The sequence below is a fragment of the Calypte anna genome, chromosome 2, assembly GCF_003957555.1.
Source record: "Calypte anna isolate BGI_N300 chromosome 2, bCalAnn1_v1.p, whole genome shotgun sequence".
Classification (NCBI taxonomy): Eukaryota; Metazoa; Chordata; class Aves; order Apodiformes; family Trochilidae; genus Calypte; species Calypte anna.
This window is the reverse complement of record NC_044245.1, coordinates 24,112,927-24,136,980: the sequence shown is the minus strand read 5'-3', so window position 1 is coordinate 24,136,980 and position 24,054 is coordinate 24,112,927. Positions and strand designations below refer to the sequence as shown.

The 24,054-nt window shown below is 37.0% G+C and overlaps 1 protein-coding gene across 1 annotated transcript; it reads left to right on the top strand.

The window, feature by feature from the left end:
• Positions 1-1,145: 1,145 nt before the first annotated feature.
• HEPACAM2 (HEPACAM family member 2) lies at positions 1,146-19,775 on the top strand. The gene is made up of 9 exons (XM_008494143.2): positions 1,146-1,215; positions 6,486-6,836; positions 8,007-8,291; positions 12,449-12,745; positions 16,318-16,443; positions 16,521-16,545; positions 16,669-16,706; positions 18,027-18,100; positions 19,659-19,775. Exons 1-9 carry the CDS (start codon positions 1,146-1,148, stop codon positions 19,773-19,775), a joined length of 1,383 nt encoding a protein of 460 aa, XP_008492365.1.
• The last annotated feature ends 4,279 nt before the right edge of the window (positions 19,776-24,054 follow it).

The window sequence follows — 24,054 nt, the reverse complement described above, 5'->3', positions numbered from 1 at the left end:
TGGAACCACTATGCTTACATCTTTGTTTGCCTGAAATAACCCTCGTGTTTCTGGCATTTGATTATACTGAGCTGTTAAGAATTCTGAAAGGAACTTGTATATTTTCATTTCCCTTTAACTCAGGTAAAAGTTGAGTCTTCAGCCCTTCTTATGGAGGGTTAGCATCTTGCAGGGCCCTTTTAGTGAGGGGGAGGCAATTTTTTGCTACCAGTCCCTCCTGCACAAGGCAGGATATAGTCTAGTCTGATATTTGTTGATCCATAACAGTCTGCCTAAGTACTATACACTGAAAACTTAGTTTGTTTTTATATGGATAAACCATCCCTATCAATGCAAATATTTGCTATTGCAAACTGTTACTGCACATGCAACTGCGGGAGGTTGCCTGGTTTGCTGCTGATTAGATTTGTACATGAGTGACAGCCTTGGACTGAATCCAAATCATACATTAATTAAACTGATGTAAGTTAAAGCAGAATAAACAGTAAGCAGCAGCTAACTCAACAACTGTAGTAAACTGCCCACTCTAGCCACAAGATTCTTTGTTAGAAGATGCCTGACAGACACATCACATTACATGTTGTTCAGAGAAAGGGAACAAGTTACACTTATTTGAGGAAAAAAGGCAATTTACAAGCTAGAAAGTGCTAGAAAAAAATCTGACTAATGCTCTTTATTAGTTGTTCGATATTTTTTACAACAGAAGAGACTGTAAAAAAAATTTTAAAATCTTCTGAATACTACTTCAAAATAAGTAAAACCATACAGCAGCACAGTATTTTTTATGAAACTGTAACTAAAGGAGGCTAATGCCTACATCACCTGTACATGGAGTGCATTCACTTATTTGTATTAATTCAATGTACTTTGTATCCTGCGCCTCATTTATTACATTCTGTGTTCTATTTGCTGTGACTGCCTGGGAAAGATGACCATAAACTCAGGGGCAATGAAGATGGGTGCTCATCTAACAGGTGCTCCACTCCCTTTGTTCTTTGTATACACATATTCAAATCACATAAGGCAGGGGACAGGATAGGGCCTGTTAACTCATTGCTCATTTCCCTAGCAAACAAATGAGCAGCTGCAGGTCCAAGCCTTGGTTTAGCTCTGAGAAGAAGGTGGTAGGGTTTGTGTGGGACAGGATGCTTTCATGGAGCCCTTTAGCCAACTTCTTTTGGGATTTACAGTGCAAAATATATTTTCTGCTTGTAGGTAAGAAATACAATTAATTATATTTTATTGTCACTGTGGAAACATGATTTGGTTTTGTACTCTTAAATTTAAAGATACTTCTGTTGTATTGTCAGGTGTTTTAATTTGAAGAATATAGCCTAAAAGCTTTTAATCAGGTAGTGTCACTTTATGAATGGTACTATAAACTTCTAGCAAATGACAAAAATCAGTGCTATACATAATCTATATAGATTATGGTCGTTGGTTACAAATCTATTATCATATTTTGTTAATACATACATTATTTTACAAGTAAAGCTGAACAGATCCGGAACCAAAGCTTATAGAAAAGCTGTTACACATCTCTTTAAAAATGCATTATGCTGAGACACTGCTAAATCCTTATTTTTTAGTTCACTATTGTGCCTTACAGTGAATAGGGAGAATTTATATGTAATATTTAAATTTACTTAGCATTAAAATTAAATTAAGCTTTCAATCAACTGAAGAATATCTTCCCATTAATAGTGTGTTGGTTTGATAGATGGGTGCAGTTTTCATAAACATATGTTTGTTATCCATACACTTGATAAAAAATAGATGTTCTGTGCACTTTGATAGGAATTCTTGTGATCAAATATTAGAAAAACTTGTTGCAAACTATTGTAGTTCCCTTTTCTATATTGTTTTTGTAAATATCAACAGAAGAAATATATACTATCACAAATGTAGTCCATCCTCTACTCATTCATGTCCAAGGACATTTGTTCTTTCATCTTCTTTGTGAACTTCATATACAGTTTCATAGTTTCCTTGATTTTGAGTTAAATACTTTGTCATAAGTTTTGGTGTCATAACAATTTCAGTTTTATATGAAGGTTATTGGATTTCTTCTTTAAAAATTAAAACCACCTTATCTGCATTAGCAACTTTACTGGACACATTTTAATTAAAACTCTTTAAGAGGTATTGATATGCAAGCAGAGTGCTTTAGAGTACACATTTGTTCACCAGGAACTCTCATCATATGCCCTTTCACAAGCATGCATGTTTCCCAGTACTGGAAATGTGCAGCTTGTACTTCACATCAGGACAAGAATCAGGTGTAGCAGCGGCATGACACAAAGGCCATTGCAGATACTGAGGCTAAAATTTGGGGTTCAATAACAAAGCTCTTGGGCAAAAATCCCAGACTGGGGAAGTCTAAGCTCAAGTCTCACCTTATATAAATGGGGGTATAGGAATTGCAGATTCCCTGGTCCATTATACATTTTTTTTTTCCTACTTCTTTTTTTTTTTTTTTCCATAGACTAACAGATTTGCAAAAAGTGTAACAGCAATTATCACTGACCTAATGATATTTTATACCAAGTTTGGGGGTTTTGTAGAGCTGAAGAGCTAAATGAATACTGATGAAAAGCAACTGAGAATCCAAACTCACTTTGACAAGGAGACATGCATGTTAAATTAAAAAAAAAAACCAATGCTGAACTATAAAACCTCACTAAGCAGGTTTCAGTTTATGCCATAAACTCAAAAGTTATGTCATAGCTTTTTATTTAAGCTAAAAATGCAGCCATTGTTTTGTGTCAACAAGGGTTCTGTTGTGCTTGCTAATACTCCTGATAGCAAAGGGAGATGGAGGTAAAGCACAGATCACTGAGCCACCAGTGGAGGTCATTTTGGTACAACCCACTTGCCTTGCTGGTACTATACAAAAGCTAGTTTTCAGCATTCCACCATCTTGGAGAAATGTGTATTATATCTAGAAAGCTCCTAGAGAAAGGCTTAAATTGTATGGAATTTTTGCCCAATGAGGAAGAAGGAAGAGTTTAGCACATTGGCTTGATTTCACTACTTACATTAACTCAAGGATTAGACATGGCAATCCTCAGTTTTACCTAAAAATCAAAATTTATGAAACTAGTTTAATATTCCAGACTGCAAAAGATTTGATCTCTGTGAAAGCCAAAAGTCTCACAGCATGGCTCTTGTAAAACCTTTGGCAGAGCACCGGTGTCTAGGAACAGCTTCTCCCAGGCTCAGCCTCATTGTCCCTGGCCCTGCAGGTCCCAGAGCAGCTCCTGTGTGCTGGGGGCACTTCACAAAATTGCCCCAGCACACCAGGGAAGCCCACATTTACCCAAAGCCGTTACCAAACAGACTCCAGAGGAAAATGGGGTTTCTCCCCAGACTACCTTTGCTCTTTGCTAAAATAATTTGCTTAACGCAGCTCAGAATGTCTTTCCAGCCTGTTACATGGAGCCACTTTTCCCTATTAATCAAGTAAAAGCAAATTAATTTATGGTTTCAATCCCCACATTTTTTGACAGAGAAGAAATTAAGTGTCCAGTCACATTTCTCTTTATCTTATTTTATCTACTGTTATGGTGTTATCAGTTTTCCTTGTGCTCACTAGACCTACTTGGGTTTTGCTAATTTTCTGCACAAACAGATCTGTGAGAAATATTACTTGGTTACATATTTTATGATTATCCTGCAGCTGTTACCAGCTTCTTGTCCTACAGCATAATCTCTTTTTGACAGCTAGAAAAACCTAAAAATCAAGCAATGTCATGTGTAAAGAATGAGGAAGGACATGGGGAGACCTTTTAATTGACCATTTAGAGATCTGTCAGTGTTTGAGAGATGGTTTTGACTTCATTCTAAGAGATTTAATAAACAAAATATATTTGATGGGTTCCAACATTAAGTGTTTTGTGAAGGATTTTACGGAGGAATTATACTTCTTTTATCAAATAGACAACAGCAGTTAAATCAGAATTGTACTGTCCGATTCACAGGGAGGGAATTGACCTCTGAGAAGTATTACAACAACCATCAAAACTCATCTCCCATTTATTTACCAGATTCTAGCACACCCCTAAGAGTTGGGCAGCATTAGAAAACAGCTCAAGAACAGCAAGCCACAAACATGAATTTCAAATTAAACACTTTTAACACTAAAAAGGGTTAGGGGAAGAGGCTTCAATTTTATGTGTTTCATCTGTTTCAGGTTTTTCATCTGGAAAAGCTAAGCATGTAAACACCTCTCTCCTGTGCATCCTTCACTTAAGTCTCTCATATTTTTTTTTTTTACTCTCTTCCTCTCTTTTTGTCCCATTCTCCCATCTCAGTCGAACCCTGACCATCCTTGTCACATCAGTGTGAAACCTGAGATCCTCTGCTCCGGAGAAGATGGGTTTGCCAATCTTTCTGCCAAGGGATTGTTTTCCTTTGGTTAACCTGCCCTATCCTTAGAAACACTGGGAGCTGACTCGCCTGGCTTAGAATTACTCAGCTTTATAAAAAGTGAAACTGGACACAGAATTATTCTGGGGGGACTAGACTTTGTAGCTAGCTTTGTATTTTCTATAAAGCACACTGCTTCCTTAATGGACAGAATATGACCAGAGTTTTCATAGAAGTAAAGTTTTTCCTGCAATACAGTTAGTATATCTGACATGGGTTTGTGCAGCGCCAGCATGGACAACGTTGCTAGCAACCCATGAGCCAGACCCCTACCCGCTCCAATACTTTTCATGCCTTTCCAGAGTACCTGCAACATTAACAACTGGCATTATATATTGTTGTGCTGTATCTGCTACCCCTGCCCCCTCTTCTGTCCCTATCTTTATCCCCAGTAACAGCTTTGTTTGCTATTAGCAAAACTGGCAAACAGCTGTATATTGAAATTTGAAGATTCTAACCCAAAAGACAATACAGATATCATATCATGTTACTGAATTGGTATTTTTTGTCCTTTAATGCTATATAACCTAGGAAATGAGACACAAATGAGCCTTTAATAATTTCTTCTTGTCATAAAGACAAATGATACAAAGGTAGAAAATCTAAACCTATAGTTACCTTTGCATTATATTAATCTTTATTAGCACGGTTGTATCTTTTTCACATATAGCTGCTCCTGCCTCCCTTTCCAAGTAGAGGGTGTATGTACTTCAGCAGGAGAGTTAATTTTTTGTTAAAGGTATTGGGAAGCACATCAAGAAGGTGGCATTCAGTAGCAGGGAAGGAATTGATGGTGCATGGTGAAAGCATTGCGTACTGCCCTGGGCAGTGCTTTCTCTCTCTCTCTCACCTCCCAGTACACTCTTATGCAGTGGTAGTCTGATTACTTAAGTGACTTTTTTTTACATGTTGTTGCTAATAAGAGGTTGCTTTTTTCACAAGGGTTTTGACTTAGCACTTGCAGTGTGCTTCTCAGCAATACTAAGCACTCAAAGCTGAATGCTCAAACCTGTCACTGAAGTCAATAGGGGTTTATCTGGAAAATACTAAAATCTGTTTGGGTGTATTTTGAAAAATCAAGCCAAATGAGTCATTCAAAATGAGTGGCTATTTTTGCTGTTAATTTTCTACGTGCAAAAATACCTCATCTGTGAAGTCTTACCAGTTATAATGGTGTTGTAAAATCAATTAATTCATGACAATGCTCACACCACTGCAGTACTTCTGAGTGCTGTGAAAACTGAACACTCAGTCCTAAGAGTAAAGTTTTAATAATGCTCCATAAATGCATCTAAAGTTGACACCATGAAAAACTGCTCTAAAATGAAAATGTCTCAAAGCTGAAGATTAACTCAAGAGTGGCCTATTGCCCCCCTAACAGAGGCAGATATATCAGAGAACAGAATTTATCATGTGTCTGAAAATTTTCTTTTTGTGCATATCAACAGCAAACCTTAATTCTGTGATTTCCTAGCACTGGAATATCTTTGCAAGTTTACTAATGTTTCTGGTTCTTGAATTTCATCTTATGTGTGTGATGCAGACAGCAATAACTACGTATCATTTTAACCAGGCAAATTTATGGAAGTGCTGCTTCTTAGAATTCCAGTCAGCTTCTCAGTATAACTGGAAAAGTAACAGTAAAAAGTTACTTGCTGAGTAAACCCAGAAAAAAAATATCTTAAAGCTGAGTTTGCAATCCAAGATTCTTTGACAGTATGGGGTCTAGAAATAGGAAATATTTTAAAGGGAAAATTTTTAAAGGGAAATATTTTAAAATATTTAAATATTTTACGTTATGTCAGGGTTTGAACAATAAGACTCAGAAATCACAAATATCTTGCCTTTGGCTTTTCATATGTTTTGAAGCTGGAGCTCTATAGCTAGATCTAACATCATGGAGGTCAATGAGAGTTTGGTCCTTTATTACTTGAAATCTTACACAAAAATGTGCCATCTTTAATGATGAGAGATGTTTTCTCTGTGAGAATTTCTCATTTGAGTTTTCCAGTGTTTCCAGGGTTTGCTTATTTGGTTGTTCTTTCATTTTTATGCAGGTATTTGTTCTGCTTTAAAGCTGACAGTTCCATCTCATACCATCCATGGTGTTGAGGGCCAAGCACTCCATCTCCCTGTTGACTACAATTTTAACGCTACAGCTTCTGAAATCCAGATAATTTGGCTTTTTGAAAGGCCTCAGAGTAATCCAAAATACTTGCTTGGCTCTGTGAATCAAACAGTAGTTCCAGACTTGGAATATCAGCACAAGTTTACCCTCCTGCCACCAAATGCATCTTTGATGATCAATCCATTGCATATCAGTGATGAAGGTAATTATATTGTAAAAGTCAATGTCCGTGGAACTGGGACAATAGCTGCCAGCCAAAAGATTCGAGTAGCTGTTGATGGTAAGTTAGTCAAATATAGTACTTTCATTCTGAAAACAAAATTGCAATAGTTTTGAACTTCTCATTCTTAGTATCTAACCACGACAGTGTGTTATTTAATCCAATATGATTAATACAGACAACTAAGTTATGATGTTTTCTATTGCTGTTAGAGGGAATCCTGCAATATGTCATCTTGAAATAAAATTTATATATTGATGAGTGTTTCTATATCAGGAGTAAAAAACTGAAGAAATATAGAACCCAATAATTATTAGTAAGTTAGACAAATTTCTTCAAAATAATATTTCGTAAGGCTCTCTTGTGCTGTCATTTGTGAGGGTGTTTTAACTTCTGAATACTTTTTTCCCTGAGGAAGTCTGTAACCATTTGCTGACTCAGGATTTTATGCCGCCTATAAATTAGAGGACTGTGGCAAGGAGTCTCTAAAGAGAGGAAAGAGGACAGTGGGATTTGAGGGGCACAGTTTAACCACCACTGTAAAATCTTATTCCAGTGAATTATTTCACCATTTCTTTTTTTTTCTTTTTTTCCATTGAAAGGAAGTCGGGAAATTCCCTCTTTGTTCTTTATTCCTTGTAGAGAGCAGAGAAGAAAAAATGAAATAGAAGCTAATAAGCTAAAAGAATGGCAAGATGCTACTGTAATTTATGGATTATATGGAGGGACCCCTGCAACTGTTGGGCTTGGAACACTGAGATGAATGTCATAGTAGTATGAAAATGTTGTAGCTGCCATTTGAATCCCATACCCATCTCAGTTTGCAGCCATTCTCTCAACTGAATTGACATCATGTTTCAGTAGTTAACAAAGCTGTGGGCAGGCATGCTGAGGAAGTCACACACTGTGGGCAATGTACTGCTTTGCACTTTTCATGTCTGTGGGATTGGTAACAAGGCAAGAGCTGCAAGGCATGGTATACCTGACTGTCAGCCTTTGTATTGCCAGTGATATAAACAGCCTAATTTAATTTAAGTACTAGAACAACAACAAAAAAACAGTCACCAACTGAGAATACAGAGTTCTCTTTTCAACCTTTAAACACATTTAATAAACAAAATTTGAACTCCAAGAGCTTTCCAGAAAGGATGAAGACTGCTATTTGTATAATCTTGACAATGAAGGTTGTAATATCTCTTTTATAATTCTTCTTATCTCTTTATTTTACAGTTCCTGTCACAAAGCCAATTGTACATGCTGAACCATCTTCAGGAGTAGTGGAGTATGTAGGGAATATTACATTAAAATGTACTGTGGAAAAAGGTACAAGGGTAGTTTACCAGTGGATGAAGAATGGGAAGCCTCTCCTTGCTGGCCCTAATTACACCTTTTCATCAAGTAATGCAACAGTCTTAATTGTTCCTGTTTTAAAAGAGGACATTGGGAACTACAGCTGTCTGGCATCTAACCCTGTCAGTGCAATGGAAAGTGAGATAATTTCACCAATCATATATTGTGAGTATATTAAATATTTATAATTGCCTTTGTATAAATGTTCTGGGTAGAAAGAGTGCCTCAAACTATGGAATCAAACAGAATAATATCTGAAAGAACATTATATGTGAGCTTGCATACAAAAGGAGCTCTAATCTACAACAGTACTACAAAATGTTACTCAGTGTTATGAAATTGAGAAGATGAGTCTGAGCTGCAGAATTCAAATAGGAACTTCCACAGTATTCCACAGTACAGACATATCTTCAAATATAAAGAAGGCGTGGCTCTGATAAATAACCAGATAGGTATACCTGGAAAAGCTAAATACAGGAAGTACCAGGCTGAAGGGCTGGTATTAGTGATTTTCCTCAACTTAATTTCAATTCCAGTTCTGTTTAATATTTCCAATTATGACATCACCATAAAGATTAGGAGTATGTCAACGAATTTCACCTGTGGCTTTAAGCTGGGAGGACTGGATTATTTTGACAGAAGAGTAGAAGCTGTATGAAATTTGCTAGTAAAAATAAATAGGCATGCACCTTTAGAAAATAAACCTGATCTATCACAAGATGCCTGTGAAATGGCAGTGTGATTCAGGCATGAGAAAGACATATATGTAACTCTAGGGTGTGTTGGCAAGGCATTTCCAGCAAGAAAATAAGGGGAATACTAATGGCACACAGAAGATGAGTCCACATGTATGGATACTGTGTGCAGTTCCTGCACATCCCAGAGCACTGATCTCGAAATGAAAAGAAACAGAACAGAAAGGAGTGGAGAAGAGACCTGGAGAATTCAGTCTGGCTTAGCAAAATCAGAGCTGAAAGGACCATTTGCTTTCCACATGAAGTGAGAAACCTGGGATAGCAGAAAAAGCATAAAGATCAATACTGGCAAAAGAATAAGCCATAATCTAGCCATATATTTTGAATGGAAATGAAATCACCTAAGAATCTGACTGGGTCTTCTTTTGTGCAGCCACATTCTCAGCTCACTTAAGTACTTCAAGTGTTAAGGTTGAGAGCTGTATGTGTACCAGTGTGTTGTCTCTAGTAAACTCACCTTATACACCTCTCCTTAGAAGACCTGTACAAGACTTGAGGACACTCTATCCAGCACAACCTGTCAACCTTCTTACAATGCAATAAAATCAGATCAGGCTAGAAAAATATCTGCCACTGTTGGTACCTGTCAGACTGCTCTTTTTGTTTGTGGCAAAGCTCCTTTCTGTCGGGCTGCACACAGGTCAGTGCTTCAGAGCTCTTAACACACTGCCTGGTGCCTGGACACTTGCAGTGCCAGGGTGTGTGAGGCCTTCAGCCTCAGTTCTGGTACTTCTTTATCCCTCCCTCCTCAATCAACTGTGTGTATTTCCTGGAAAATTTGAAAATTCTTTGCAAGTTGAAAACTGGAAACATATTTTTTACCCCCTGTTTTGCAGAACTTTAAAGTTACTTCAGTCTCCACATTGCTGGAATCTTTTTTCTGTTTGTTTGAGTGATTTTGTTTTACTAAAATATCTTGAGATACAACTTTTCTCCACATGTGGAAACATGGTTCTAAGTATTTGCTTTTTCAGATCACATTTTTTATTTCATCAGAACTGAGGTTTGCTTTGTCTTAATTTAAAATCTGAAAAAATATGAATATCAAACAATGCGATGATGAAAGCTGCAATACTTGTGCTACTATCCTGGTCCAAATTAATGGTGGGAACTGGGTTCTTACATCCTGAGCTACACAAAGTCACATTATCCAGTTCAACCTCTGCCTGCAGAGGCAGTTTGTCTCCCAGATCCCAGTTGTCAATAACAATCCAGAACAGGCCCTAGGATTTCTATGTGCCATATGTCACTGCTGCGGGGGAGTTATGGGGCGCAATAAAAAAAAAGAATCACTCACAGTAAATACCTGCCATCTGCTTGGAAACTGTAACAGTCCTGCGGTGATAGAAATTGGAAATATTCCCACAGAGCAGTAAATTGTTACTCTGAACTGGTGATTTATTATTTTACAAGTCATTTAGTTAACTGGCTTTACGGAGACAAGTAGCAGATTTCTGTTGAGAAACATACTGGAAAGAAGTAGTAGATCTCAGGGATCCATGAAGGCTGTCACTGTGTTTTTTTACAGGGAATCAAAAGACTTTTGCTTTGCCCTTCATTTGTTATATTATTCCACTCCTTCATTAGTTATGGTAATATTGCACCTCAAAACATGGCTTTTGCAGAAGCATAACCCAGAAACGAAGTATTTCCAGACTGCAGTAGAAACTCTACACTGTACAGATGGAGTTGAATTTAACTAATAAATTAGTGGGATTTCTTTCCTTGGGACTTCTTAAAGCTAGAATATGCTTAATTCTTGAGAGAAAAATGGTTACTTACCTGGTTTTTAGGATCATCCTTTGAAACTGTATATATGAGGAAAAAGACTAATCCAGGCAAAGCAAGAAGGGTTACCTGATACTTGTGATGGCTTCATCAAAAAATGCCACTTTTCAGACCTTCCCAAGATTTGACTATTTTTAAGAAAACCTTTCCTTGTTTTTTCAAGCATACTTCCCCAACAGTGTGTGTCAGTGATTTTATACTGATGTCTTTCAATTTGCAGCTTTTACACAAAAGTGTGGCTATATTATTAGTTGTCTATTTATGCTGCAGTGTTAGAATGCTGACAAAAAAGCAAAACCTAATGCTGATTATTTTGCAGCCTGTGAAAAAACTCCCACTGTAGTGCCTCCCACTATAGTGAGGGGGCACAGAAGCTAGTCAGCTATTGTTATGATTAATTTCTGTTTATATATATCAAAGGTTGTATTATCAGTGAAAACAAAAGCTAATTCTTCTAAGGAAAAAAAAAAAACTGAATCACTCTGAAAAGTAAAAAAGTGTGTCCCTGCCTAGAAATAGTGCTTGAGAGGTTTTACTTTCGTTTACGAAAATTACAAAGTTCAGTTCCTCTCCCATCTGAAGAAAAGCAAGTAAATATCTGTAACAGGCAAGCCCCTGTAAGAGGCTGCTTTTCTGGGAGGGCTCCCATCCATGGAAACGTTCAGTCCAAGTGAGGTCAGCCGAGCCAGAGTGGTGGTGAGAGATCTGGAGTTCCCAGAAAAGCTCATTACAGGGTCAGCTGCCTCTTGGGTACACCAGGAGCTGCAGAGTTTGTAAAGAAGCAACTCAGCATCTAGAGTTTAAAGAATGCCTTGATTCTTCAGATTGACCCCTGCTACACAAGGGGAGGCTGTACTAATTTATGCTGAAGTGAATATTATGCATCACACTGGGCCTTCCTTAAAATTAGACTGCAAAAATCTTACTACTAAGAAATAGCCACACATGTAAAGATATAATATATATATATATATCTCAAGTTACCTATTGAGTATACCATGGGAAAATATTCTTATTGTATTCAGATATAGTGTTTGCCTTTCCATTTTCTTATTAACATTATCCTAAAATTTAGATGCTCAATTTTCTGAGTAATGAATGCATGACTTGTATAATATATGCCTTCTAATTATATTCAGAAACAAAGCTTTCTTTCAGCACATGTCATACTCTTGAAACATACAAATGTTGAAATGGCAAAAGCCTACTAAAGTGGAGGAAAGGTTAAAGTTTATTTTAGCAGTTATTTAAGGAAACTTTTTCTGAAGTTATCCAGGACACACTCCAATATATATATTATACATGTTGGATAGTTCCACAGAGAATTACTAAACTGCAAAGCATTACAGTAAATGTTTATATATTTCAAGGCTAATTCTTTCATTTCAAAGGTGTAGAGAAATTATTTATACCAATAAGTCAGGCATTAAAGTAAAAGGATCAAATATACCCCTGAAGAAGGCATGCATTACTTCACAGCTTTTCCAACTGTTTTGAGTTTTCATTCTTTTTATTGTTGTGAACCATGCATAGACCTGTGTTTTTTCCCTAAACAGGAACTAGATCAGTATTAAGTGTGTGCAGTCTGAGATAACCCTAATATGGAGCAAGTTATTGAACTGAAACTCTTTTAACTGAAATGACTGAATCCAATGCCAGTCATTCTAAAGGCTCATCTAACTTAAAGACTCTAAGTTTAGAGGTATTATTCTATTTGAAGTTTAATTATATGCTTTGATTTTAATTTTTCACTGTGTTTTCTCTTTTTTTTTAATGCAGATGGACCTTATGGCCTTAGAGTTAAATCAGATAAAGGTCTGAATATAGGGGCAGTGTTTACAGTTGACCTGGGGGAAGTTATACTGTTCAACTGCTCAGCAGAATCAAATCCACCAAATATTTATTCGTGGATTCAAAGGGCTGATAATACCACCCATGTAATCAAATATGGACCCCATCTGGAAGTTGTATCTGATAAAGTGGCCCAGAAGACAATAGATTACATGTGCCTTGCTTTCAACAATGTGACAGGAAAACAAGATGAAACTCATTTCACAGTCATCATTACTTCTGTAGGTAAGAATAGTAATTCATTGCTGTAACTAACATCTGAGCAGAGTGTCAACCCCAGAAAAAGGAAATAATTCTTAGAGAATATGTATCAGTAGCAAGGTCTTGCCAATAATATAGGAAAGGGGATTTGGGCCGTTCAGTGGGATCCTGGCTTTACTCACAGTGTGGCACATCTTAGGACAAGACACACTAAGATGCAAAAGTCTGTGGGAGTTTGACACTAAAATACATTTGACTATTTGGAACTTTATGCCTTGAGTAGAAAAACCTCCTCAATATGACCAAGTAACATGGCAGAATTACATATTTTTCTCTGTTTCTTACTTTTTGTCTTTAAAAGTAATAAAGATTAATGGAGCAAATGAGCAGGAAATCTGGTGAATATCAAGAGGAGCCTTTCTTCTCAAGGGCATATTTTGTCCAAGGCTCCCTGTCCCTCAGCTTTCAGGAGCTGATCCCTGGGGCCACCAGTTGATCATTACATGGGATAGTTTCAAGGATACATTGCTGACTGAAATAACCAGACACAGGTTCACAGCAATGAATGTCTTTAGTACTTTACTAGTGTGGATAGGTATTATAAGAACCTTAATTTAGTGTGTGATGATAATGCAAGCTGTGATGAGCAGTTTTATTACAGTCTGTTCATAAAAATTATTTAACTGTCATGTTTATGAATCTAGGAACTGGCTCCTAGGTTCTGACGAACACAAAGCTTTATTTCTCACATATTATAATCTCACTTCCCATATCAGATTGTGTCACACAGCAGCCAAGCCTTTTTTCAGAAAACCTCCATAAGCATACAGTGGAGAACAAGTCTGATACTGTTCTTCAGGTAACGAATCTATGCTCTTAATTTTCAACAAGATAGATTAGATTGCCTTTTAGAAAATTTAACAAAGCAATTTTGCTTGTGCAGAACAAAGAGCTCAGCCATTTGTTAGCCAGTTAAACAAGGAGAGCATATGTCCATCATTCAGGTTGACTTACAGATTCATCACAAATTCATGGCTTTCAGTATGCTGGAAGGAGGATGAGTTGCAATTTTACAATGAGAATACTGCACTTTAAAACTAAGCACAGCGATTACTGGCAAAAGCAAATGCAGCCAGAACTATGTGTCAGCAGAAATAAACATGACATTTCTCCAGGAAGTTCAAGTAAGTTATGATACAGATGTGAATATTCATTCATCAATAAGCGCTAAGAAATTCAGCTGAGATTTCCTTTCAAAGGCCAAAAAGAAGGGAAAAATCCCCAGTTTTATGTTTGTTTCACATATGTACAAACATAAATTTCACAGTTTCAAATCTTTTGCCTAAAGAAAACTTCTTAAAAGATCTTATCCTGTGTGTATATACCTATATATATATAAAAAACAGCTTACCCTTTTATAGTCATTTTCTTCTTGATGAGGATTTATTAGCACTAAATCCAGATCTCAAGCCTACGCTTTGCAATGCAGCCTTGATTGACTCTAGGAGGGATAAATACACGAGGCTAGATCTCAGAGATCCTTCTTAGGCTAATTTCTGCTTTAACTAAATATACTAAGCAAAACCTATAAATATTATTCCACATCCCTTCTCCCTATCTCTGTAATTCTAGATACAGAGCCTCGACTATGCCTTCCAAAATACGGGAAACCCCATTTTCAGCAGTGAGAGGGACTCTGATGTTTCATAGAATCATAGAGTTGTTTGGGTTAGAAGGGACCTTAAAGATCATCTAGTTCCAAATCCCCTGCCATGGGCAGGGACACCTCCCACTAGACCAGGTTGCTCAAGGCCCCATCCAACCTGGCTTTGAACATTTCCAGGGAGAGGGCAGCCACAGCTTCCTTTGGTGACCTGTTTCGGTGTCTCACCACCCTCACAGGAAAGAATATCTTCCTAATGTTTAACATAAACCTCCCCTCTTCAAGTTCTAAACTATTTCCCCCTGTCCTCTCAGAACACACCCATGTAAAAAGCCCCAGCCCAGCTTCTTGTAGTCCCCCTTCAGATATTGGAAGGTTGCTATAAGTTCACCTCAGAGACTCCTCAGAAGACCTTAAACAACTACCCCACCTAAAGGACAGCAACTACCCCACCTAAAGGACAGAAACTCACCTATATGGTGCTATAAACACCTACTTAAGGAATGCTAAAAATCATGAAGAAAACAATTACATCAATAATTTATAATTTATAATCAATAATTTCACTAAGATGTTACCCAGTTTTAGCCAAGACTAGTTAAACTTTCAAATAAGAGGATGCATCTCATTATGTACAGCAGTCTTTCTTCATTTCTCAAGCTGAGTCAACTTGAGTGTTTTAAAGGCATGCAACGTGCACATCTTTGTTTTCTGGCCTGGCATGCCTCTGGAGATAAGATTTATTAAGTCCTAATTTGAAATTACTTATTTTAAAGAATATTTTTAAGGACTTGGCTGCTTCTCCAGCATCTGGGGAAATGTGGGGAAGTGGAGATCGATGGAAGTGGTACATGCAAGAAATTTGGTGAAATTGCAGTGATTTATTTTCCCATATCTTTGGGATTCTTCCTGTTTGCAATCCATGTATTTAATACTTGTGATAACCACTGCACATAGAGCCAGCAGAATAACAGTGAGTTACACTATGGAGGTGTAAGTACATGTAAGCAGAGCTAACTCTCTGCACAGGTGTTCATCACAGTACTGGAAACACATCCATCTAAATAATACACATTTTGATTGTATTAATAAAAACTGTCACTGACAACATGCTTTAATTTGCCTGTATGGATTGTGGCATGGACTTTAATTACATGAATTCTGCATTATTCAGAGCAAAAGGAGGAAATTAAATGTGCACAAGCAACTATGTCTGACATTTCCTAACTTTCACATTCCTGTCTGCAAAGTCTATGCAAATGTTTTCCATGTGCTATTGTGTATGTAATTACATGCATATTGTGTTTGCAGTGTACCAGTAAATCCTGCTGGAAAGCTGCTAACTTGTGTCGCAGCAAAAGATCTGAGCAAAAGAAAGAAATACCCTCAAATATGTTTAGAAATTAACACAAGCAAACATAATTAATTGTCTCCTGATGGGATTTGATAAACAATCAGACTGCCAATGAGATGAAAATCTTTAGGAAAAAAATCCAATCATTCTGTTATCCCCTCTTACTATACAGCTCCTACATCTTAGAGGATTTCCCAACCATCTAGCACAAACTGCTCACCTAATTACCTAATTTCTTGATTTCTCAGTGTATCTGTGCCTAAAACTAGAATATTCATCTATTGTGATGCTGTAATTTGTGGATTATATTTACTGACTTTCATTTGGCTTTAAGCTACCAATGTATTCTAGATACCAATGCATTCCTGATATGCATATTGCTCTTCCGATTCAGGAGACTTTTGGGGGGAAAATATGGAATCACAAAAACCCAAATGTTGTATCTGCTTTGTATTTGTATGCAGGTTCACTATCTTCAGATAGATTCAGATTAATTTCGAAAGACGTGTTTTTCAGTGTCATTTTAGCACAATGTAAAGAACAAGAGACTAAACACTGTGCTCATCTTCTTTGTGACAGGATTGGAAAAGCTGGCCCAGAAAGGAAAATCCTTGCCATCACTTGCAGTAATAACAGGAATTTCATTATTTTTGATCCTAGCTATGGCCTTTCTATTCATATGGAAAAGATACCAACCACATAAAGGTATGTAAAAGTTAAGCATGCTCCAGCTCTGACTATGAGAGCAAAAGGAATGATTTTTCTTTTTTTCTTCTTTTCAGTGATACAACAGAAACTGCAGAGCAGGTACAGAAATAAATCATTCTTAGGCCCTGAAGTCCTTTCCATCAAGAAAATTTCATTTTATCAATTAAATTTTCTTTCCTTGGCTTCTAACAGCAAACTGAAAAGCATATTTATGTTTTCTAGGCCAGAGCCTGATTACAGGAAGGCACAGACATTTTCAGGTAATGATAATGAGAGAAATGTGAGCCTAAGGTCAAAATCCATTCTTGCAAAAAGGAAGCATGTTTTTAACTTGAATGGTACATGTACCTGTATGTTAGCTTACTTAGGATAAAACCAAAATGACAACAGGTCAATGTTGGTTTAGCTAATGCCTGGAGTTGGCATGAGTTCTGCCTCTTAATTCTGGTTAGAATGACCTGTATTCTGCTATTCTCACCAGTAGGAAATACATTAGTATTACCATGGGTAGCAGTGAGAGGTGATACATCATGGGAGAATCACACTTCTAAATGTTCATGGCACTGATCAGTCCAAAATCATAAGATGTTAATATGACATTTCAGTATATACATTTTAGCCCTTACCACCTATGTACTTTGTGTCGTCAGGACCCAGTGTGGTTTTGCCACTGTCTCTTTCTTCCTCCAGAGTCCTTCCCACATCATTATGCATAGGAGAGGCTTGATATTTTATTTATTTATTTTATTCGAGAGGGATGTTGGCAGTTTGACACCAGGATCTTAGAGGTCATGTGGTGTGATCTTAGAGGTCTTCTGTGAGACTGGCCATGCTTTGGAAGGGTAGCATTTGTATTCCCATCCCTTTCTACCAAAGTATCAGAGCACAAGCTGCTACATGTAAGAGGACAGGGAAGTATACGAAGCTTAGGAAGATAAGAGAAGCTTGCTTGAACACAGAGGCTCCTTCATCCCAGCAAGTTGTACTGAAGGGCAGAATCTCAGCACTCTCTGCAGTGATGCCCAAGAGACAACCAATAATCTCAGGCTCCCTGGCCATGGGAGGGAAGAGGGAGACTCCTACCCTAACTGCAAGTTGTATCTGAAGTGACAATAGCTGCAATTAGTCAACTGATTTAACAATGCATCACCTATTGGCATCGTGCTCCATTATTTTATTTTCTACATTACAAAAGATCCAGGTGGTATTGTCTCACTGCAGCATAGATGTGCTGAACTTATGGACTGGACCTCTTTTCTATTGCAAATGAAAGTAAATCAGTCCATTTAGTCTTCCAGCAAAGAGTCCCAGTGGCTCTTCCAAAACTGCTACTGAGGTTATCAAGAATCTCCTCACTTGGTCCAAGGTGTTGGCAGTAGCCAAGCACTGTGCACACTGGCTCTGCAGCTGCCTTGCCTTGCTCCAAGCCAGCCTGGGAGCTTGGCAAGGAAGTGGTTTAAGATCAAACAACCAATATGCAAATGTTTTATGTACTAGGCCAAATTACTTTCCCCACTCATTGTTTTCCAGGTTCATATTGCATCTCTGTACTTTTTCATGTTTGTTTGTTCTTATTTTAGGACATGAAAGTGCTTTGGATGACTTTGGGATATATGAATTTGTCGCTATTCCTGATAGAGCCAGTGGTTCTAGGGTATGTGATTCTATATTGTATCCGGATGGTTTTCTTTTCTATTTCTTCAGGTGTACTAAATATCTGCAATAGAATCCTTCTGGGAGTTGCTTCTGTTGCTTTTTGCAGATGTCAATATGACCCATATTCATGGCTTTCATTTACTCAGTACTTACTCTTTCTTAACTGCATTAGTAGTTCCGTACTTGCATCTACATTGTGCAGTAAAGAACTAACCAAGCCCTGAAGACAACAATCTCTGTTCAGTTGCCCTATATTATTGAATATTTGTAGTGCTGGGTGGATGAGTAGCACTGAACCACTTGTGTCACACAAGGAAATAAAATATTGTGTTGCTGTTTACTCCCTTGGCTCTAAGACTGCTGTTCATGCAACATACAGCTTTGGCAGTGCAAAAAAAAAAAAAAAAATCAACAGGGTATTTAAAGTTTTCATTGTAAAAATATGCAAACTAAACCTCAGCTATATTTCACAAGAATGATTTTTTTAACTTCAGGTATTGCAAGGGAGAACTTTAGTGCAGGACTTTTGCTAGCAGAAAAGATTTGCTGGCAGTACTGTATAGCCATTGGAGACCTTCTAAGAGGACAAAGAAAAAAAGAAATAGGGTCACAGAATTTAGGGACAACAGGCTGAAACCAGGAGGAAGAAAAAGAAGCAGCTTCCCTTTGCTATGGAAAATTTCTGGCAATACAATCTTTACCTTTGGAGAGCATCAATATGGTCAGGTAAGGGAGAGCTCTTAAAACAGGATTGCACAGGGTGACATCAACAGTCACACCTAGTTTATTGTTATGATTCGTTCTCATAAAACATGATGTATTAGCAAAAAACAGTTTAACAAACTCATTTCACTACTAGGGTTAGATGATTGAAATAGATACTTCTGTGGTTAGAGTGCTATCATAAAGGTTAGTGTAGAGGACAATTTTACAGCAGCAGCCAGCAATTTATCCACTGATTCCTTTTAGTAAGTTAGCAAAAAAATGGGAAAATAAGAAAGAAAGTAGAGATAATAAAGAACTGAAGGTTGGTTATTATCACAAAAATGATAATTCTTTAAGAATGGAGAGTCTAGGTGTTGTCTTGACATAAGAGCAGATTTGTATACATAACATATTAAGCAATTTCATTATAACTTCAGTTAAGGAAATTCCCTGCAGTTTCCTCTCTTTGACATGCTGGTGGGAGTTTTATGCTAATCCCTTTCCCTGACTATTTTCTCCTTTTTTACTATATTCTCCTGCTTCTCTCTTAATCAAATGTTCCTTTCTTGTTTTATGGTGCACTAATATAAAATGTGTGCTATATTAAATGCAAGACCTGCAGACCAAACATTCTAAGATCCTAACTGGATTTAAAACTATTGCTTGCCTTACTATGAATATGATGAAAAATTACTTGAAATGTTAACTAATAGAGATGAACTGTGGAAGCCACATGCAAACCATTGACAGGGAAGAGTTTTTTAAAAATTAAAAGTTACATCATCAGTTTAATTTCTGTTTAATCTTTTCCCATTTGTACTTGCAGTAGGAATACTCTTTTCTATTTTCAGGTTTCAAGTCACTCTGTTCCTGGCTCTGACTGTGTTCCAGGCCAGGATGTGTTTAGTACAGTTTATGAAGTTATTCAACATATTCCTGAGCAGCCACACCCAGACCATCAACAGTAAGTTAAACCTGTGTGCACCTGTGCAGTAGCCCAAAGAAAAATACTTTTGCAACCAGAACAATTTCCATTTTGGTACCTGATGTTTGATTCCAGCAAGAGGGGTGAGGAAGGAAAACAGGTCTCAGCTACATGAGTTCCTTCACTGTTTCCTATGCATTCACTCACTTTTCCTAGATGCCAGTATGCTGTATCCTCATGCCAGTTTGTCTAACTGTGAAAAACAAAAACAAAGATCTTCAAACAGCATCTTAAATGTTAATTTCCTTATGTTTTTAGAAGGTGGCTATAGTTTCATGGCACTGAGATCTCAGCACTTCTCACTAAGAAGGTTAAATCTTCAATCAAAGCAGTTTAATTGGCAGCATGTATTCCAGACCTGCCAGCCATGCACCAAGCAGAGCTGGAGGCTTTTTTTGCAGTATGGAAACTGATAAGCTGATCCATGAGTAGTGGTTGTTTTCAGTGGTCACTGAATTATTAACAAATAGTACATCATTACCTGAGTAAGCAACGTCTTTATTTATATCTTAGCTAAAGTTTTAGAACAAAACAACTCTGGTTCTGCAGCACCCTGGCTGCAAACTCCACAAAAACACTTTTGCTGAGTTAAATACCAGAATGACCATAGCATGTTGTGCTTATGCAGTTATTGTCTAGCAGCCCTGGTTTTGTTCATATCACCTACTTCATGGCACTTCTTGGCATAAGAAGAGTGAATACACTGTGAGATTTCTGTAGTTGTGGTAGAGTTGCCATAAATCTGTTGTGAATATTGCCAGTCTTTCTTACAAATTAGGAGGAGAACACAAGACCTGATTTGGTAACAAGCTATTATATCACCTCTTCCTGGTTTTATAATGTGATCTGTTTGTTTTCTGGTTGAAAAAGAAAATACGCAACCTTACCATTAGAGTAATCCATTGACAGAATAATCACATTGCTTTTGTGGTTGCATCATCATTCAGTGCTTGTACTGCTAAAAACTGTGCAGGTTACAATTTTAGCTCTGTGTCCCAATTATGTATGCAAACATCCCAACACACTTGTAAAGGTGAGCTGATCAGTGAGAAAACAGCAATGTTTTTGTTCTCCTTGGAATTACTCACTTTGAACCTTAAGATGATTCTTTAAACCACACGTAAAAAACAGCATTCATAAAGTGTATTTTTTCTTACTTCTTTCTCACTGATATCTGACTCCCTATAAGAAAGAAATAAATTCAAAATAAAGATAATTTGAAATTTGTCACATTCCAGATTTCAACTGAGACTTTACAAAATATATTCTGTAGTTGTAAAATACTTGTTTGCATAAACCCATTCTGCTGTTTTTTTCATGTATCAAGATTTTTAAAAAGAAACACAGAAATGAAATTTTCACTATTAAAACAAAACCTGCTAAACATGATAAGGGGTAAACTACTCAGAGTAGAAATACCACTCCAATGAATTTTTTGGTTCCTGAGCTGCTGTTGCTCAGGAATAGTCTGAGTCATAAAAAAAAACAAAGCAGGACAACTAGGCCAATACTGATACTTGCAGCAGGGTATTTCAGCATTCAGTATAAGGAAAAAGCAACCAGCACAGAACAGGGAATAGAATTGGGAAAGTAATTCCAGACTCCTGTAGTGCAAAGTGATGATTGCTTATTATGATTGCTTATAGATGGATTACACAGAATTAGTAGGCAGCCATCTGTATAGTAACCAGCAATGTTCCTGAGAAGAAAGATACAGAACTTGCCTGTAGTTCTGCTTACAGGAGGAATTTTTCTTAGTGCAAAAGAAAATGGGTGCTATGGGAGGCAACCACGTTTGTTTGTAAAGTAAACATTTCACTCTTATTGCCAGTGGTTCTGATTGGAACTGCTGGCATTTCATAAATTTATTTCAATTAATGTGCACAGAAAAATAAGTCAAAAACATTGTTTCACTCTCAGATTTACATACTGACACTTTTTCAAACCTTCTCTTCGAATGTAACTTCTTCAGTATTAGCTGAGGTTCTCTCTTGCCATTACAAATCACAATGACAGTACCAGCAAATTCATGGACTAGCCAAGACCTAACACTCTTAGAATAGCTTTTTCCTTACACTTTCCCTTATGTCTGTATCAGCCTTTTCATCCACACGTGCATGTGTGCCTCTGATGCTCTAAATAATTTTTAAAAGTTTAGATGTGCCTCATCTCTTAAAAAGTAAGAATATTACTGGAAGGTAATTGAACATCTAAACTGCTTTGGATTTGGACTGATGGATTGATAATCTAAGTGCAGTCAAAAAATGAGCTGGGATAATAGCTGGCTTTGCACTTTTATATTCCTATGATGATATTAGTCACTGTTCAATCAAAAGGAAAAACGGAGGAATAAAAGGAAAACATGAGATCAGTTTTTGAGGAAGCTGTTCTTTCTTCTCTGCCTCTGGGCTCCACACTCACAGGATGTTGCACAACTGTGACGTTTGACTGTTTAATTACACATATCCTTTTAAGACAATTTTTTTTAATGGCATTGCACATTTTTCAAACTAAATCTAACTACTCTGACAAACTTGACCACAGGCTCTTCCACATATGAAAGCAATCCAAAATGGCTGCAAAAGCTAATGAGCAAGAAGTTGAGCCAGTTTTTATGCATAAGCACTAACAATTCACATCTCTTCTGAGTGCAGGAATTAGTTGTAACTTGCATATGTTTCATTTTCACTTCAGATTAACCTAAATTTATATCATCTTTCTCTTCTCTCATACACACTGTTTCTCTCAGATCAAGCATTAACCATTTCACAAATCTATATTCTGCCAACTGCTGAAGAGCAACGAGGATTCAAACCTTGCCTTGCCAGGCATTTTCACACAAGGTTTGTGTTGCAGACTATGCTGCCTCAACCTGCCATTACTGCTACCCTATCACAGGTGCTCTGGTACATTCATTTGATAATGTATGAAATATCTATGCTGAAAAAGCAACGATGCAGGGTGCCATATTTGTCCTTATATTATTTGTGGCTCAGAGCCATCTAAAGATCTCACTTATACTAAAATTCCAGTCAAATATCAGAGTGTTACAAGTATGCCCCCAGAGCTTTCATTTAGGCTGAAGAAAATGTTACTTTTGTGTTTAGAATTGCTGGTTTGCTTATATGTTTGCAACGATGTTTTTTAAAGGAAAGAAAAGCAGCATTGTGGGAAACTATTACATGTATGTGTGTTCTTTTCTAGATGTATATGAAGACACAAGAACAGAAAACCTAAACATCTGAAATTACAAAAGCAATTTCTTTTTCTTTACTGTATCTTGAAAGGAAATGACAACTCCAAGAATGGCAAAGGTTTATGCCAGTTTTTCTTGAAATAGCAGTTTCGCTTCAGACTTTGCTTTCAGTCTTCCCAATTGGCCATCTTTTTTCTTTATTTTTTCCTTGGCTTCTTTTTAATTAACAGTTTCTTGAAAAATACAGGTTTTTTTAATTACTTACATTTTTCTTTAATTGTGAATACAAAACAAAGGGAGAGCTCTAAAATTGCAGTATAAAATCTATGTGTTTTATTACAGTAATGTCTGGGAGGCACAGGGAGGGATAAAGCCCAAGATACCACCCACCCTTGTTTTATTAAAAAAAAAAAAAAGGACAAAAAATATGTATGGGAGCTTTTCATCGAGTTTTACAAGAGTCAGTCTCTATGTTGGCATGAAAAGTAATAAAGGCAATATGTGAGACAGCAAAATACGTTTGGGGTTTAAAATAAAGTAATCCTTTTAATTCTTTTAGTGTAACATTGTCTTCTAATTTGCAAACATACAAATTCATCTGCCAGGCAGTTAAGTTAAAAAACGTACATATGTATATCATTCAAAATAATGTGTTCTTATTAAATTCTGTTCCCTTTCACTTTAACTGGTTTTCTATTTCCTGCTGAAGAGCCTGTCTCATTGACTAGAAGAGCAAGTAATATTTGAGTAATTTCTACAAGCTGCAGAATGTTCAGGGTATCTAGACTCTAAAATTATAAATCTTTAGTGCAAAAGAAACCAATCTTACTGCTTAAACAGTGTGCTACAAGTCCCTTCATAAGCAGAGGAATCCTCTTCCATAATCTCCTGTTAACAGTTGCCTGGGCCTTGCAAGAAAATTCACTATTATTTCCACAGGGTCAGCTATTAGAGGGCAGTAGTTAGCTGCAGCCAGGGCAAAAAAAAAAAGGGGTTAGAATTAGAATAATCTACAAAAAAAAGTATCCTTTCAATAACAGCTAATTGTGTAGAAAATCATTAGGGT